Source organism: Pongo pygmaeus, chromosome 15 (assembly GCF_028885625.2).
Source record: "Pongo pygmaeus isolate AG05252 chromosome 15, NHGRI_mPonPyg2-v2.0_pri, whole genome shotgun sequence".
Lineage (NCBI taxonomy): Eukaryota > Metazoa > Chordata > Mammalia > Primates > Hominidae > Pongo > Pongo pygmaeus.
This window is the reverse complement of record NC_072388.2, coordinates 68,598,469-68,616,876: the sequence shown is the minus strand read 5'-3', so window position 1 is coordinate 68,616,876 and position 18,408 is coordinate 68,598,469. Positions and strand designations below refer to the sequence as shown.

At 46.0% G+C, this 18,408-nt stretch overlaps 1 protein-coding gene across 3 annotated transcripts in view; it reads right to left on the bottom strand.

The window, feature by feature from the left end:
* Positions 1-403: 403 nt before the first annotated feature.
* SUSD6 (sushi domain containing 6) overlaps positions 404-18,408 on the bottom strand; it is a 104,005-nt gene continuing 86,000 nt past the window's right edge. For all 3 annotated transcript variants that reach the window (XM_054448280.2, XM_054448279.2, XM_063651738.1), the window contains exons 3-6: positions 11,913-12,110; positions 10,766-10,904; positions 6,411-6,838; positions 404-4,566 (exon numbers count right to left, since the gene is read on the bottom strand). In XM_054448280.2, coding sequence (XP_054304255.1) covers positions 4,541-4,566; positions 6,411-6,838; positions 10,766-10,904; positions 11,913-12,110 — 791 coding nt within the window. In that variant the 3' untranslated portion in view covers positions 404-4,540. The remainder of the gene's footprint in view (positions 4,567-6,410; positions 6,839-10,765; positions 10,905-11,912; positions 12,111-18,408) is intronic.

The following is an 18,408-nucleotide window of genomic DNA, read 5'->3' as shown; positions in this document are numbered from 1 at the left end:
ATTTTTTGAGACAGTCTCGCTCTGTCGCCCAGGCTGGAGTACAATGGTGCAATCTCAGCTGGCTGCAACCTCCATCTTCTGGGTTCAAACGATTCTCCGGCCTCAGCCTCCCAAGTAGATGGGATTACACGCATGCACCACCGCGCCCAGCTAATCTTTGTATTTTTAGTAGAGATGGACTTTTGCAATGTTGGCCAGGCTGGTCTCAAACTCCTAGCCTCAAGTGATCCAATTGCCTTGGCCTCCCAAAGTGCTCTCCATCCTGGCTCCTCCATCTCTTGCCAGGCACCCCTCCCTACAGAGCCAGTGCCTCATCCTTCCATGACCTCCTGCCCACAGATGCTCTTTCAATCGAAGGTTTCTGCAAAAACTTTCAGGAAGGATCACATCTCCCACAATCGCCTTCATAAGAACTTTTTTTTAATTATTTAGAAATGCAGTTATATACATAGAACAATTAAAATTAAATTAAACTTTGTACAAATATTAAAATACTATCTTCACACCCACTGCAATGTACAGGATACCAAAAAATATATATATAAAATAAAATAAAGCAAACCCAAACTGATTGAGTGACATCCTGCACAGAGTCAATTATGAATGTGTTGTTTTAAACCATTATATGAGTACCATTCTGCAAAGGATTCCATAGTGGTGCGATAACCTGAAGAAGCCAGGGCAGGGTGCGGGGACTGCCACACAGCCCACGTACATCTCTCCTTGCTTGGCAATTGGATGCTTTGCCCCTGCATCCCCTTCTACTAGCTCTGCTGCTTGGCAGAGGGGCTCAACCTTGAGGTTTTCATTCACAATTCTACTAGGGTTTCAACTGGAAATTAAGAGCCATTTCCCAGCAAAGCTGGGCCTGCCACCTTTTCCTCTCTAGGGAACCAGCAACTACACCATTCAGACCAAACATACGCCAAGCAAAATATTCTCCAAGTCCCACCTTGGGGCACCAGTAATGACTGTCCCTATTCCGAGAGCTGACAGACCCAGCAGGCCAAAGAGAAGTTCCCAGCCTCACTCGCTGTCTTTGGCATTAAGCTGTGAAGCCTGCATGCTGCTTCCCTGCTAGGCCTTTTTTTCTTCTTTGGGGGTGAGGAGTAAGGATGCAGAAATGATTGCAGCATATTTCATTCTCTATGCAAGGATGTTCCTTGGAAATGGAGGCGACATTGTTATGTGGGAAGCACATGGTTTGAGGGTTCAGCTGGGACTGGGAGGGAAAGGGCTAAGGACTATCTATTCCCATGCCACCACCCATGAAGCAGGAAGAGTATACCTTTGTCTGAATTGCCATCTGGCTTCTCCACTCAACTTTAAAGCTGGCGGGAGGAGGGGGAGGGCAAGATGAATGGGAAAGAAAATATTAGCTTAAGATCTGTTTGCAAATGGAGTGCTTGTATTTATAGAATGTACATTGAAATGCCTTATAAAACCAAACAAACTCATAAAGTGGCCAGGATTCAGTCCATTTCACAGTTCATACCCAGTGAAACGGGAACACAGCACATAAAATACAGAAATGGCAAAAGATAGAGCCTACCTGCTAAACTAAGGCATGGAAGGGACGGATATTTTAAGTGATTTTCACCATATTCTGGCCCTTGAAAGTCATTAGAATGTGACTGCAAGTCACCAGGATATTAAACCTGCACTGAGTCAGCTCGTGTGCCAAAAAAAAAAACCCAACAACAAACAAACAAAAAAACCCAAAAACTCTTTTAAACGTCCTTTGGTGCTGGCCATTCTCCTGCATCAGCCTCCTGCTGGAATGCCCTAGAGGTGAGCCCAGGAAAGCAGGGCTGTGGCCGGTTTCTTCCACCTGTTTCCACCTGCTCCAGGCTCCTCAGGCAGCCTGTCTTTTAACAGCCTGCCACCTGCTGCTACCCTTGTCTCTCAGCCAGGCCCCACCTCAAGGCAGCTGTGGAGTCCCTAATCTCTCAGTAAGGGACAAAGCCCAGAAGCCCTAAGAAATAGCAGCACATGGCTGGTGGTTAAGAAATTGCTTTGGAAGAAAGAGAAATAACTAGAGGAAGAAGCTGTCACAGACTTCAACAGTGAGGGGAGAATGAGCTCCTGCACTCACAGGCCCAGGAGCCTCTGGGAAGTGGGCCTCATCAAACCCAGTGACAAGAAGGAGGGGAGGAGACAAGAGGGGAGCCAAGGCTCCCATTGTTCTAATTTCTTCCTTTCCTACCAGGTGGGCAAGCCTGGGCTTGTGCTCCTCAGTATTGTTAGTGGAGGGCATGGTGGAAAGAGGCTTCAGGAGAAGGAAGGCTTTTCATTTCACCAGGGATCAAGCTGGTCATCTATGCAGCTGAATAAACCCCAGACAAAAAGTGCAATCTCTTAGGGGGACAAAACCCCAGAGTAACAAGATAGAAAAAGGTAAGATCTTCCATTTTAAAAACCATTCTAGAATAGAATTCGGGTTTTGAAACAGTGAAAAATAAAAGCTGAAGGCTCAGCAGTGAGACTTCGGATTACCACCCCTCCCCCTTTTGTCCCTGCTTTCTGTTTTGGAGGAAGACAAGGGCACTGCTGTGGGTGAGGTAAGGCGACTGGGGCCAATGGGGACACCCCTCCAGGTGGGCCCATGCTAGTCTCATCTGCCTTCTAGTTCTAGCACCTTCTCCAACCAGCTCCCTACCTAACTATGCTTTCCTGGACTCAGCACAGCAGATGAGGGCTCCTGGGGGAGGGGAAGTGTGGGAGTGGCCAATAGGCACAGCAGGCACTGCCCTTACCCTGAGAGGAAGGAAGACTACAAGTGGCAGCAAGAGGCCAGGGAATGACCGAGTGGTAAAGTGCGTGTGTAAGCGCAGAGGCAGGAGGCAAGAGGGTAACAGGCTGGGAGAAGACCACTCCCCTCATCTTCTAGGCCACCCACGCCTGGAGCCAACCCTGTTAAGTAAGGTACTGAAAATATACTGGGATTTTTATTTTTACCACCCCCAAGCAGAGAGGCTCAGGGGAGGAGCAGACATGCAGCACAGGGTCCGCTTCGAAGTTTCCCAGCCACAGTGCTTCAGAAAATTTCAGAAAAAAGCAAAACAAACATTCCTTACTGCTGCGTCTATCTTCTGAAGATGACAGCAGTTGGCAGAGTTCGTCCACCCCAGCCTAGTTAGCATTCAACACATGGCTATGGGAGAGCGCCCCTCATCAGCCGGCTCCTCCCCCGGGGCCCTGTACTCCAGGCTGCTCCACACCCCTCTGCCCACCTCAGGCCATTAAGGTCAGGGTGCACATGGACTGTTTCTCAGCCCTTCCCCCAGGGGGCCAGGGAAGACAAGGAATCGCTTGTCAGCTGTGACATGCGAGGGGTGGCAGGGAAGGGCAGAAGTAGGAAAAGCAGCAGCACAGCAAGCAGCAGGCCACTTCCTGGGCACAGTTACTAAGGCACGTGACCATGGTGAGGAGGATCCTCAGGACCGGGCTGGAGCTGCCTGCAGCCACCCGGGGACTCGGTCTGTACCTCTCGGCCTCCCCTCCGTCACCACAAACCCAGAAAGGGGCAACCTGCCCAGACTGCCAGTGACCAGATGGGCACTCCATGGCATCTCAGCAACTCTCCTTCCTGCCCCAGGCCCCTGTGGGCAGCAAGAAAGCCAGAGCTATCTGGGATAAAACCCAGGAGGCAGCATGCAACTTCCCCTTATACTCTAGGGAAACAAAAAAAAGACAAGGCCAGGAAGGCCGATGCTGGAAGTAGGAAGTGAGAACTTGCATATTAGGAAGACAATCATTATCAGCCATTTTCCTTCCCTCCCTTGGGATCTTCTGGATGCTTCTTGGAAACTCTCAACAGGGCCAGGAGCTTGCGCCTTTGGGCCAGATGGCTGGGTCCTGGGCCAGCGTGGGCATGATTTTCCAAATCTTCCATCCTTGGCCAAGGAAATGTGCCACCAGCGTCAACCCAGGGCAAGCCCAGGGACTACACTCTCACCCCAATTAGAGCCACTTCTGCCACTCCTGACTCAAGAGGTCTCACACCTGGATCTGCTCCTGCAAAGGGCAGTAGGGGCAGCCCTCAAAGGAAACAGGACAGACCCAGCCGCGGCCCCCTGTGTGGCAGGGGGCAGCAGTGCAGCCATTAAGGCTTGTGGACAGCAACAAGCCTGCATGACAGGGAAACTGGACAGGGTGGGGGAAAGGCACAAGTAAACACAGCAGCACTCAGGCCCACAGGAGCTGGTGGGGGCTGCCGCCAAAGAGCTGGCTGGAGGGGACCCAGAGGCTTAGCAAAAGGGAGGGTTCGATCCAGCACATTCAAATATGTCTCTGACAGATGGGAAGGCGGGGCCAGGCAAAGAGCCAGCTCCTCCAGCTGTCCAACAGGCAGATGGCAAGAATCTTCCTTGAGTTTCCAGCAAGGTGGGCCTATAGGGCCCTCAGAGATACACAGATACACAGGTGGCAGCTCAGGTATCCAGGTAAGGTGGCTGGAGAGTACAGGGTGCTCAATCCCACAGGGAGAGGGAGGAAGGGCTGAGAGAACCTCGCAGAGAGGAAAGGCTGGCCGCTGCCCTCATGCTTCTTTCAACAGTGGAATATCTGCAGGAAGACAAGAAGAAAAGCACAGTGGTTACCTCATGTGGATCTCCAGAGCAGTCTCGACCCCACTGCAAATTAGGGGCTATCCCACATAGCCCCTAATTTAAAGAAAGTAAATGTCCCACTCATACACTTCTAGGTAGGCAAAAACTCCCTACCCCCTTTTTATGACTTTCTAGCTTATCTTTCCCACTGCCTATGTGAAAAAAAAACTGAAGGTTCAGCCTGGTATTCAAACCATCCTCCTCTCTGCCTTAGCTCTGCTGGTCTAGTCACTTCCCTTTCTCTCCTAATTCCACCCTATGAGGCTACAAAGCCCTGTTAAGTCCCACTGCCTCCTAAAGCCATCTGCCCATCATGTGACTATGGATAAATCACTTCCCTTCTTTTGGTTTCAGCTTCTTCATATGCTGTGGGCCTCAAGCTCCCAACTTCCTAGAGTATTATCAGTCCCAAACAGCTCAGGCATGGCCTGCAAGGAACTCACTGACTTGTGTGACTTGTTTTCTGAACCCCTCATTTTGACATAGACACTACAATTCCTGGTTCTATTATTTCTTGAGTATAGGCCCCACCATCTTCCCAAATGGCTGATACTCCATGCAGGAAGACAGCACATTTCATATTTCTCTGTATCACCCCTGAAACCTAATCCAGCATTAGGCACAAGATGGCCTCTCAAAATGCTTGTTAAATACAAAAAACAAAGCTAGGTAGCACGGAAGAGGAGGAAGAGGAGGGCCCCACCTTGGCTCCTTGGAAGGATAAGCGCTATGATATACACTTAGACACATCTCACAATATGTGTGGCTGGCTGATTGTGGGGTTACTGGCTTCCAGATTCAAACCTGGGTCAACTATTTTAATGGCCAACCAAGAAAAACGAAGGCAAGATGTTGATAACCAGGAAGCTCCATAAACATGATCTGCTTTCAATAATTTCCAACTTCTTTGCTTTCAGATATTCTAAACCTTAGACATTTACTATGCCCAGGATACCCAGGAAGCATAAAGTTTCCTCTAAGGCTCTTTTAGGGAGGCTTTCTGAGTGTACAAGTCTTCACTATAGAAAGGGGCATCTAGGGTTAGTCTCATCCTGAACCACATTGGGATTTACCTTAAAGACAGCTTTCAAAGTGACAGACTCAAGCCCAAGGTAAACTGGGCTCTGGCAAACGCAGAAATATCAGGAAGCAGTAATTTCATTCTATGATTGTTTGCCTCAAGAGCCACCTGGAAGGCAGCACCTGGCTTCAAATCCCAGCTCAGCCATTTACCAGTGGGCCAAGTGACTTACCTTCTTTGAGCCTTAGTTTCCTCAGCTGTAAAATGGGGATGTCAATAAATACCTGTGTCTTAGGATCACTGTGATGTTTAACTGAGATAGTGCAAGAAAACAAACTAGCATAGTACCCGGAACACTCCTGTTTAGAAAGCAGCAGCTGTCTGCTCTGGACAGGCTCTCATTTTTCTGTAAAATAACCTATGCCTCCTTGTCATTCCTGACCTTTCAGGAATATAACATTTATAACGAGAGGACAGACCCCACCCCCAACTCCAACAAGCTGTCTATCTTTTGATTTAGCAAGGCTCTGTGACCATGAATGGCCTCAGAGACTCCAAACGATCAGAATTCACAGGCATCAGTGAAAAGTCTCACTACAGAGAGCCCAAAGCCCTACTCAGTACTCTGAGGGTGAAATTCTATTTTGTAGGCAAATACCCCAGGTACTATCTTTTTTTGCTAAAAATATACCAGTTATTTAGAGAGGCTCACAGTCCTTCCTCACTCCCAACAAGGACCCTAAGCAGCTAGTAATTCATGTTCAGCTCGGACCACTCACCATCTGTGTACTCCTCTGACGTGAGCGATAAAAGGCTTTGTATGTCACTGTTCTCTGAATCTGCGGTTTCTTTGTGTGCCAGTTGGCGGTTCCCTGAGCCGGCCACCCAGGAAGAGGTGGTTGCCTGATGCACCATCACAGTCTCTGAGCCCCGAGAGCCCCAGGCTTCACATAGTCCAGACTGGCCTGGGGCCTCATCTTCTCCACCTGCAGAGGAGCAGGCCCCTTGGTCCGGCGGCTGTTGCTCCCTTGGCACACTCCTCCCACTGGGCCCAGACCCTTCTGACAGCACAATCTGTACTCTGGGGTCAGCGGGTGGCACACAGTGACCAGAACTGCCATATACAGCCTCCTCATATGATGGTAGTGCAACCTGGACTCCATCCACCATGATGGAGACCTGGTCCCCAGATACCCCCTGGTCACGCCTGGAGTGGAGGAGGAAAAGACAAAGGATGAATTAGAATAAACATACAGGTAAACAAGCATGATAATAATAATAGCAACAGCCACCATTTTTGAGCACTTACTATGTGCCAGGCAAAGCACTAGGAATTTTAAACACCTTATCATGCTGGATTCTCACCTGAGCCCTTTCAGGTAGGGATTCACCAAGAATGCAAATGAGGCTCGGAGAAGTTAATTAACTCGCCCGCAATCACACAGCTGGTAAAAGATGGAGCTAGGATTTGAATCCGGTTCCATCAGCCTCCAAAAACTGTGTTCTTAACCTCTGGGTACACAGGCACCTGGCCCTTTTACCCTGTGGAAAAACTAGGAGCCTAGAGACCCAGAAATAAAGGCACTCATTCAGCACAGCTAAAATAAGGAAGTGAGAGAATGATGGTGGCATATATCTGTGAATATACTAAAAACCACTTCACTGTACACATTGAATAGGTACATTGTATGGTATGTGGAATATATCTCAATAAAGCTGTTAAAAAGCAGGGAAGTGCGGGATACCGGACTAGAAATCACAATAATTTTGTTCTGACTCAGCCATACTGCTTTTTAAAAAAATTTGTAAACTTTTAAAAAAATTAGAACACAAATACAGAAAACAGAACACAAAAAAAATCTATGTACAGCTAGCTGATTTACTCCAAAAGTAACACTGGTATAAAACTCCTATATAGGTCAAGAAAAAGAACACTGCCCAGACCCTAGACCCTTTGCACCTGTCCCAAAATCACTCCCATTGCCTCACCACAAAAAGTAACCACTATCCAGACTTTCATGAAAATCATTTCTTTGCTTTTTAACAGTTCTACTACCTAAACATGAATCCTTCAACACTGTGGTTTAGTTTTGCATATATATTTTTTTAAATAAAAAAAAATTGTTTTTCTTTTGAGAAAGGGTCTTACTCTGTTGCCCAGGCTGGAGTGCAGTGGCATGATCACAACCTACTGCAGCCTCAACATCCTGGGCTCAGGTGATCCTCCCACCTCAGCCTCCCAAGTAGCTGGGACTAAGGCATGCACCACCACGCCTGGCCAATTTTTTGTAGAGACAGAGTTTCTCCATGTTGCCCAGGCTGGTCTTGAACTCCTGGGCTCAGGCAACCCTCTCACCTCCTCCTCCCAAAGGATTACAGGTGTGAGCCACCGCGCCCAGACAGTTTTGCATATTTTTAATCTTTACTTGAATGGGGTAACAAAGTAAATTTGTGAGAGTATATATCTGTTTCTGGCTTCTTTTACTCAACATCATATGTGTGAGGCTTATTCATGCGGATACCTTTTTTGGGGATCACTCTTGTTATACACATAAACATGCCTTTTTTTTCCCTGAACCACCTAAAAGTAAGGTGAAGACGTTATTTAACATATACTTCCTAAGAGTATCCTTTCTGATACAACTACATTATCAGATCCCAGAAATTTAACATTGGTGTAATACAATAACACAAATTTTCCTAACTATCCAAAAATATATCCACTTCAGCTGCAGTCTTGTTTTCATCCAGGACCCAATTAAGTATCATGTATTGCATTTAATTGTCTTGTCTCTTTCATCTCATTTATAATCTGTTAAACAGTCCACTACAGTTTTTCTTTCATGACATTGGCTTTTTTTTTTTTTTTTTTAAGAGTCCAGGCCAGCTGTCTCAAAGAATATCCCACAATCTGGACTTGTCTAATTGTTTCCTCAGCATTGGATTCAGGCCAATCCTAGGTGATGCTGTGTCCTTTCAGCTCATCAATTCAAGAGATATAGATGGTCTGCTGCTGGACCATATTATTGTTGCTAGATTGTTGTTAGTAGTTCTCAATTTCCTCAACCTGCTCTTGGCAGTAAAATCTGTGCTACATATACTCTGAGAGGAGAGAAGTGGCAGAGGTTTTTGGAAGGAAGGGAAAGTTTGATGGGAGCACTTCAGGAGGCTGAGGTGGGCGGATTGCTTAAGACCAGGATTCAAGACCAGCCTGGCAATGTGGCGAAACCCGTATCTATAAAAAATACAAAAAAATTAGCTGGGTATGGTGGCACATGCCTGTGGTCGCAGCTACTGGGGAGGCTGAGGTGGGAGGATCATCTGAGCCCAGGGAAGTCAAGGCTGCAGTAGGCTGTGATCACGCTACTGCACTCCAGCCTGGGCAACATGAGTGAGACCCTGTCTCAGAAAAAGAAAAAAAAGAAAGCAGTGTGTAAACTGGCATGTGCTTGACTTTTGTTACTCAAAATAGTGTTTGGCTTAAAAAGTAACATATGTACACAGCACAAAATTTAAATGGGGTCTACAATGAAAACCAAATCTCCCCTCTACTCAAATCAAGCAAAACTAGCCAGTTACTTTTAACAAACTTACAAGTTAACTATGGGGGGAAAAACTCCCTAATTTAGATGAGATGCAGAACTGATCAGTTTGACTTTAGGTGGAAATAGCTGATCATTTCAAGTAAATAATCCCCTTCAAATCTTCTTCATCCTATTAATTAATAGCCTTTAAAAATAACTGCTAGCCTCTTCCCAAAAACAAAATAAAAGAAAGAAAATCACACATAGTACACAGAGATTAAATCTAGCCTGGTCCTTGTTTGTAAATCCAAATTTGGAACATTTTACTGAATGCAGTTTACTTTGGCCCTTTATGTTTGTGAGTTATAACAGTGACTGGTGAAGGAATGTGAAAATATATAAAAAATGTTACTCCTCAAGAGGGAATGAGGAACTGCCAGGAAGGGCCAAGCAACTGCAGAAGCCACAGTGGCCTGGAAGAAAAGTCCATCATCGGGAATCCACTCAGGGCCAGCACCACCAGCCCTGCCCTTCATGCTCCTCGCCCCTAGACAACTTGTGGCTAAAGCAGTAGACTGGAAAAGGAAACTGATAAAGGCAGGCAAGAAAATCCACTTCCTTTGTTTCTCCTCAGTGTGGTGCAGTGGTTCTAAATCCTAGCTGCACAGAAAAACTGAGCTTTTTATAAAAAGCAAATGCCAGGGTTCCATTCCAAACCAAATAAATCAGAATGGGAATGGAGGCCCAAGTGTTGATATTTGTTTTTAAACTCCCCCAGGTGCCTCTATATTGCAGCCGGAACTGGGAACCAGGAGTACAGGATAGTGGCTCACAAACTTAAGTGTTCATCAAAATCACCTGGACAGGCTGTTAAACAGTATCACTGGGCCTCACCTCTAGAGCTTCTCATTTGGTTGATCCTAACAAGTTCCATGATCCTGACGCTGCTGGAACCACGCTTTGAGAACCACTGGTGTAGGGGAGATGACATGGCTTTGGAATTGAACAGATTTCCGTTTTTTTTTTTTTTTAATGGGACAGAGTCTTACTCTGTCTCCCAGGCTGGAGTGCAGTGGTGCGATCTAGGTTCACTGCAACCTCTGCCTCATGGGTTCAAGCGATTCTCCTGCCTCAGCCTCCAGAGTAGCTGGGACTACAGGTGCACGCCACCACACCCGGCTAATTGTTTTGTATTTTTAGTAGAGACAGGGTTTCACCATGTTGGTCAAGCTGGTCTCAAACTCCTGACCTCAGGTGATCCGCCCACCTCAGCCTCCCTAATGCTGAGATTACAGGCGCAAGCCACCACGCCCAGCCTCAGTTCTGAGCTCTGCTGTCATCTAGAGGTATAACCCTGAGTGAATAACCTCTCTGAGCCTCAATTTCCTCATCTGCAATGTTCCTATGAGGATTAAGATAATGTATGCAAAGCAATAAGCACAATGGTAGGCACATCTAGGAGTTTAACACATGGCAGGGCCCTCCCCACTCCCTGGACACACATAGACCCACAGAGATTGGCAGGCCACCAGCAACCCTCCACCAAAGACTGGCCCCCACAGTAATGCTTGCACCTGCCTGTCTCATGTCAGCTCTGCCACTGGGCTCACCTGCTATGATGGAAAGACTTCAGCTTTGGCTGCAGCAGCACAAACAGCACCACGAGGAGGAGAATGAGCGCCACGGAGCTGGCAGTAGAAGCCACTATGGACAGCGTGGGGACCCCAAGTGATGTGTGGGTGTCTTTATCTATAAAAACAAGCCATCATCAGAAGGGTTTTGTACCCAAATACACAAAACAGCTGATGGGCCCCACAGCTGATCTTGTCAAATGCCTCCCGAATGGTGCAATACAGACATCCTACGGTCAGGGTCATTTCGGGAATAACAGCTTAGAATGACCTATGTATACCCAGTTCTTTTGGAAAAGGACCATTTCCCTATCCTGTTTCCTGAATAAAAAATTCCCTTCACTTCCAATCTTTGAGGTCCATCTGACACATAAACTCACTTAACCCTAGAGATTTTACCTTTGTAAACCACTTTGATCCCATCCTCAAAAGCAAGTTTGTAAACATCGACCATTTAACTGGGCATGTCATTCCACCATCTTAAGTTCTACCTATGTTTTTCCCAAGTGGCAGGATTAATTTACAGAAACTGGACTGTAATAAAACCTTGTCTTAAGATCCACAGCTTTAATTGTAACTCTCAGGTTGGTTCCCACCCATTTCTGGGGTGTCATGGGTTAAACATGCTCTGGTCTTGAAGCCTGAGTGGGAAGCACAAAGATGGTTATATGACACACTTTCCTGTAAGCAGCTGGATTCTCCTGTCATGCAAGACAGGAGGAAGCAGGAAGGGTGGGAGGTCTTTTGTCCAGCTGGTCTGTAGCTCCATTCAAGGAAAAATGAAATGGAAGAGACACTAGAGAAGGTATTAGCATTGTGCTCACTGTAAGAGCAGAACATGGTCAAGGGTCACCAACACTTGGCCAGGCAAACAAGAGATCTTGAACATCAAAGGTGCTTTACAGAGCAGGGCAGATGGCTCAATGAAATGCAATAGGACATGCACCAGCAACCTCAAGTATCTTCCACAAAGACATGAAGACCCAAGGAAGGGAGGCTGCAGAGCATCAACCGGGGCTGGGCTGCACCACAGCAAAGAGTGCTCTGGAGGAAGCATGCATTGCATCCTGTGAGTTAACAGAAAGCAGAACCCCAGCAGCATCCCTTTTTCATCTGCCAGACTGACCCTCGTTGAGATGGCAGCTAATCTCCATGGCTGGTTTCCACTCGCCATTCTTACACGTCAGGTATTTGTAATCGCCCTTCAACATGTAGCCTTCAGCACACAGGTATTCGATGACACTGCCCGCTGTCAGAGGGTCTCTGCAGGGCCGGGGGTGGCAGATGTAGCCACCATTCTCTGGCTCCGGTGGTAGGGGGCACACTGCAAAGACAGGGAGAGAGCAGGGGTACAGTGGTAAGGTATCCAGTAGGAGTCTGCTGTCAGTGACGCAGCTCTGAAGACCTCTACAAGAAACACAGGAGGAGCAAAGAACCCTTTCCTTGGAGGAGTTGTTAACCAAACCCTGGAAACTCAGGTTGCCACTGACAGAGGGGAAGTACACTGGCAACAGGGGAAGTGTGGCTGCTTGCAACATTTCCCCCTCCCTCCCCACCACGCCTTAAGAGAATTCCATCCATAAATGAATGGCAGACTCTAAAGTCTTGAACCTATAGAGATTTAGACATAATCGTTTTAATAAAGCCTGTATTATGTAATAAAGCCTGTAACACACACAATAAATCACAGTGAAAGGAGGTAAAATGTTGGCCTTGTTTCCACTATCAATGTCAGAAAAGACTCCACAGTATAATAAAAACGTGCACTCTTGGGCTGAGAGGGGATTTCTGATAGATTCCCTGGGAGGCTTCCCAAATCCCCTGTGCATCTTCCATTCTCTGACTATAGTAGTCAATGGCACCACCTGTCTATCCCATAATAAATTCCACATTTTCCACTGATATACAGGACTGCCTAGTTTCAAAAGCACCTTCACCTCCTGCCTTATTTGTCCTGACAACTCTGTGAGACAGCTATCATTACTCTCCTTTGAAGATGAAGACACTGAAGGCCACAAAAGTTAAGTGACTTTTAGCCAAGCTTACAGCAAGGTAAATGGCAGGCTTGGGGTCACAGTCAAATCTTCTGATTCTAAACCTCTGCTCTTTCCACCAGCAGACATTGCTTCTATCCCATGAGCTGCATGGCCTTTAAGGGGTATGGGTGTCAAGGTTACCTCCCCTTTGCCCTCTTGAAACTGGTCAGTTAGGGAGATGGCAGGCAGTGCCTAGGTATGGTGGGAACCCTGATAAGTTGCAGTAATGGTAAGTCAGAGGATCTGGAAGGTCTGAGTGGACCTGAGGAGGAAAAGGACAACCTCTGATTCCACTCTGGACTGACACTGCAAAACTGAAGCCCCCAGGTGGTGGACTGCTGGGTATTACCAGCCTAAATAGTAAAAGTGGGGGCACTACAGAATCACTGTTTGGAATGTTGGGCTGAGGCAGAATGGCCAGGCAACCATGAATGCAATAAAGACCAAAAGTTTTCCAAAGGAAATTCAATTTCGCTGACAAATAACCTGCCCCCATCCTGAATATCACAAGGACATCTGTATGAGAATAAGAATGGTTGTTTTCTTTTTCTCATTTCCTCTAACAGGCCTGGAGTGACTGAGAGTCACACCGTAGTGCCTGACTGTCCAAGATAAGGCAGTTTCTCATCCACGAGATGGGCAGACCACACCACCCTGCAACTGTGCCCTCACAGCCTCTCTCACCCATGCCACTTCTTTCCAATCTACAAATGGCTGTTAAGCAAGCTGACTGCCAGCCAGGTTGGGGAGTGGACACCAAATGAAAAAGAGATGATGGCTCCCTACCCTCAACTTGCTTATCACTTGAGATGAGGAGAAAAGACACTTTTTCTTTTCTTTTTTTAGGTGATGCCACTAAAAAAAAAGATGCCATTTTTAAAAAGCTATTAACAAAACAAAGCTGGGTAGGTGCCACAGGGATCCAGAGAAGTCTGGCAGCTTCTCTGAAACTAGGAGATGAGCTCCAGTAAGCTCCGCCCAGTCCCCTCTAAGGACCCAACTTGTCCCTATTCTCCTCCACCACCAGAGTCTTGAACAGGAGGAAGAAAAACGCAAACACTCCTTCTGGTGCTCTTTAACTTTGGCCAAGTAGTTCAGAGCGCTGGCCAGCTAGATTTCCAAAGAAACCTCCGCAAACTGCTTTAGCCTTTACACTTTCCCTCTTTTGTTCAGGGCAGCAGGCCTGCCACAGATTTCCCTGACTTACTCCCTGGCTCTCCTTGGACTGTGTCTAATTGGTTGATTTCCGTGGCATAATTAATGCTGAGCACCCCAGGGCAGCTCCTGAAAGCAGGCAGGACCCACTCACAAGTCCAATGTGCTGGGAAGGGCAGTCTCAGGGGAAGAGCTGCTGATTCTAAAGCCACTCCTGCTTTGCTGGGTATCTCTTTCCATAAAACCCACATCTCCACAGAATCTTTGAGTGGGATCCTGCAGGTCACCTAGCACTCATAATAAATCAAAAAAAAAAAAAAAGTGAGGACTGCAAAGAAGTGACTTGCAATTCAGTTCAATTTCAATTCAACTAATACTTACTGATTCTGATTAGGGGGTCACTGTGCTATGCTCTGAAAAAGAATAAAAATATAAGCACCTCAGGTCCTTCTTGCCAAATAGGGATATGACCATTAAGTGCACACATATATTTAAAAAATCATTCTCTTTATGGCTTCTGGTTTAAGGACACTTTCTCTACTCTGAGGTTATAAACATACTCTCCAGTATTTTCTTGTAATGCTTTAGGGATTAGGTTTTTGTTATTTAAAATACTTTTACAAAACAAAACAAAACAAAACAAAAAAAATAGACTCATGGGAAATATACAAGGTATTAAATTCAGAAAGGGTGCACAGTGTCCCCAGTCACTCGGTTCCTCTTTCTGAAGTCACTGCACCAGTTTCTACCATATTCTTCCAAAGATACTCTAAATACAAATTTATTCTAACACATATCAAATAATGTGATTTGTGCCACAAGAGAGGAAGTTCAAAGCAGGAATAGGGGAGCCTAGGAAAGGATCTCCGAGGAAGTAGCACTTCAGATGGGGCTTCACTTCCTCAGGAAGGGAGGTGATAGTTTGAAGTAAATGCACTGAAGTGGGAAAATGTAGGTTAAGTTCAGAGAACAGCAAGCAGCCCAGTTTGGCTGGGTTGAATAATTTTTTAAAAGTCCAAAAAAATAACATGAAGAGTGATGAAACCATCTTGTAGAGGACCTTCCTTGCAACAGGAGATACTTATAATTATAGTCAAAGAAAAGGGGGAGCCGCTGAAGATTCTTGAGAAGGGTAGCGTTATAAGAAAAGCAAATTTATAATTTGATATAAAATGGACTAGAGGTAGGAGAGACCCCTTAGATTATGTCAACATTATAGCAATCCTAGTATTGATACAGGAGCTAGAAAGAAATTATTTAGGCAGATAGTGAGGGCAAAAGAGTCCTCAACAAGGTTTCCCTTTTAAGGAAAAGCAGCCTCAAAATCATTTCTTTTCTAACAAAGAGCAGCCTGAAAAATCGAGCTGCATAGATAAGCAAGCTGGAAGCTTGCACAGGTGAATGCCAGCAGCTGTGCCAATAGAAAAGGGCTACCTGGAAGCCAGGTGTGTTCAGTGTGGAGGCTCCATGTTCCCTTTTCTTTGTCACCATGTGTACAGTAAGGACCAGGCAACACGGTGCCCACCAGGTAGAGAACCCATCTGCATAATAAAAGATTAGGGTGGGATGGCCAGCTATTTCACAACTATGCAAATGGCACACCTGGTCCAACCAATCTTTCGGCCCCTATGTAAATGGTCTCCTCAAGCTCATCTATAAAACCTTCTTCATTTAACTGCAGAAGTGCAACCCATTTTCTCTGGGACCCCTCTCTGTGCAGAGAGCTCTTCTCTTTCGCCTATTAAACTTCCACTCTTAACCTCACTCTGGTGTGTGTGCATCCTAATTTTCCATGGCTGTGGGACAATGAACCTCAGGTATTACCCCAGACAACAACACCACTTCAGTATGGCAAAATAAACTCAGTACAAAAATTATTTTATGCCCATCTATGAAGGTCATAGAAAAGAAATAAGCTGAAGTATGTCATAAGATGCTCCAGGTTCAAAGAAGAAATAAGGACGCCTAAGAAGAAAGGGTCCAAAAAAAAAAGGGCAAGTCATTTTAAGACACTAAGAACATGTGAAAAGGCTGGGTACAGTGGCTCACGCCTACAATCCCAGCGCTTTGGGAGGTCAAGGTGGGCACTTGAGGTCAGGAGTTCGAGACCAGCCTAGTCAACATGGTGAATCCCCATCTCTACTACAAATACAAAAATTAGCCAGGTGTGGTGATGCACACCTCTAGACCCAGCTACTCAGGAGGCTGAGGCACAAGAATTTCTTGAACCCATGAGGCAGAGGTTGCAGTGAGCTGAGATTGCACCACTGCACTCCAGCCTGGGCGACAAAGTGAGACTCTGTTTAAAAAAAAAAAAAAAAGAAAAGAAAAAGAACACATGAAAAAATATGATCCTCTTGACCAAGAGCAGAGTCCTGGCCAACGGCAGGTGTTGAAGAGGACCCTCTCAGTGATGCCTCGGAAGAACACTAAAAAAAGGCAAAACCCACATGGCAAAGAAATTGCTCAGTGGCTTCCAGAAGCCACAGTCTAGGCAAGAAACTGTCTTGATCTGTGCACCAGGATCATTCTCTGACAATTCCAGGTTCGCAGAAGGAAGCTCCGTACTTAACTCTGGGAAGACAATGAACTCACCTGATTTGGCAGTGCCACATAATTTTAAAAAGAAAAGGAGAAAGCCAGACAATTTTACAGGGGGAAAAAAAAATCAATGAATTATCTTTAGCTTCCTCTCTGCTTTCCATTCTGTCCCACAGCCACTTAGGCTTTCAGTGAGCACAGGGAGTGCACACAGTAGGCATTCAGTCAAAGTCCACCCTGGTAACAATGCAGATGAGACGCAAAATGATCTAGTTGATACTTCCACCACCTCCATCGCCTCAGCCTGACACCCTCAGCAGAAACTAACTGCTGAGCACCCTCACCAGCCTTTCTAAAAGTTCCCTGGTTTTGTTGGTTTTACAGACCAACCTTTCAGAAGGAGGCAAATTAAAACAAAACAAACTTTTACAACATTCCAAAACAAGCAAAGCAAAATAAGCTCCAGGAAAGGCCCCAGGGGTCAAAGCATTCAATTTAACAAACAGAACAAATGGGGTCAAAGCATTCAATTTAACAAACAGAACAAATACTTGAGCTCCTTCAAAACAAGGTGTGGAAAGCAGGGAATATAAAGATCAATGTGACATGCATGCAGCCTCAAAGGGATTAGGGTTGAGTAGAAGGTTACATTTAAATTATCTATAGTGCATTTTTTGTTTGTTTGTTTGTGATGAGTCTCGCCCTGTCCCCTGTGGCCCAGGCTGGAGTGCAGTGGCAATCTCGGCTCACTGCAACGTCTGCCTCATGGGTTCAAGCGATTCTCCTGCCTCAGCCTCCTGAGTAGCTGGGACTATAGGTGTGCGCCACCACACCCGGCTAACTTTTGTATTTTTAGTAGAGACAGGGTTTCACCATGTTGACCAGGCTGGTCTCGAACTCCTGACCTCAAGTGATCTGCCCGCCTCGGCCTCCCAAAGTGTTGGGATTACAGGCGTGAGCCAGCGCATCCAGCCCCTTTACTTTCCTAATCAACTTGCTTTCACTTTACTCTATGGGCTTCCCTAAATTATTTCTTGTGTGAGATCCAAGAATCCTCTCCTGGGGTCTGGATCTGGACCTCTTTCCGGTAACAGAACCATGCCCCCACCACAAGCCTACAACCTAGAGAAGACAGACATGGTCACAGCCAACTCTACCTTAAACAATGAAGTAAGTGTTAAATGTGACACAAGCTGCTCAAATATGAGCTTTTCTAATAGCCTGGGGTGTCCTTCTGGCTAGGTGATCATTCATGGACACCCAGGGAGGGTAAGAGCCTGAGGCAAAGAAGAAAAAGAGTAGAAACTAAGGAGAGGAGGAAGGAATGGATGGAAATCACAAACCTAGCACAAAGCTGTCCAACAGAAATATAACATGGCCACAGATGTAATTTAAAATGTTCTAGTAGCCAATTAGGAAGATAAATGGAAACAGGTGAAATTAATCTTAATATTTTATTTAACCCAACATATGAAAAAATACGTTGACTGATTACATCTCAACATGCAGTCAACATAAAAATTCACTAATGAGATACTTTATATTCTTTTTCTCACAGTAGTCTGTACACTTATATAAGAGGCATCTGAATGACAGCGACTCCATCTTGAATAGGGGCTGGGTAAAATGAGGCTGAGACCTACTGGGCTGCATTCCCAGGAGGTTAGGCATGGCATTCTAAATCATAGGATGAGATAGGAGGTCACAAGATACACGTCACAAAAGACCACACCAATAAAACAGGTTGGGCAGAGAAGTTGACCAAAACCCACCAAAACCAAGATGGTGACGAAAGTGACCTCTGGTGTCCTCACTGCTCATTATATGCTAATTATAATGCAGTAGCATGCTAAAAGACACTTCCCCACCATAGCCATGACAGTTCACAAA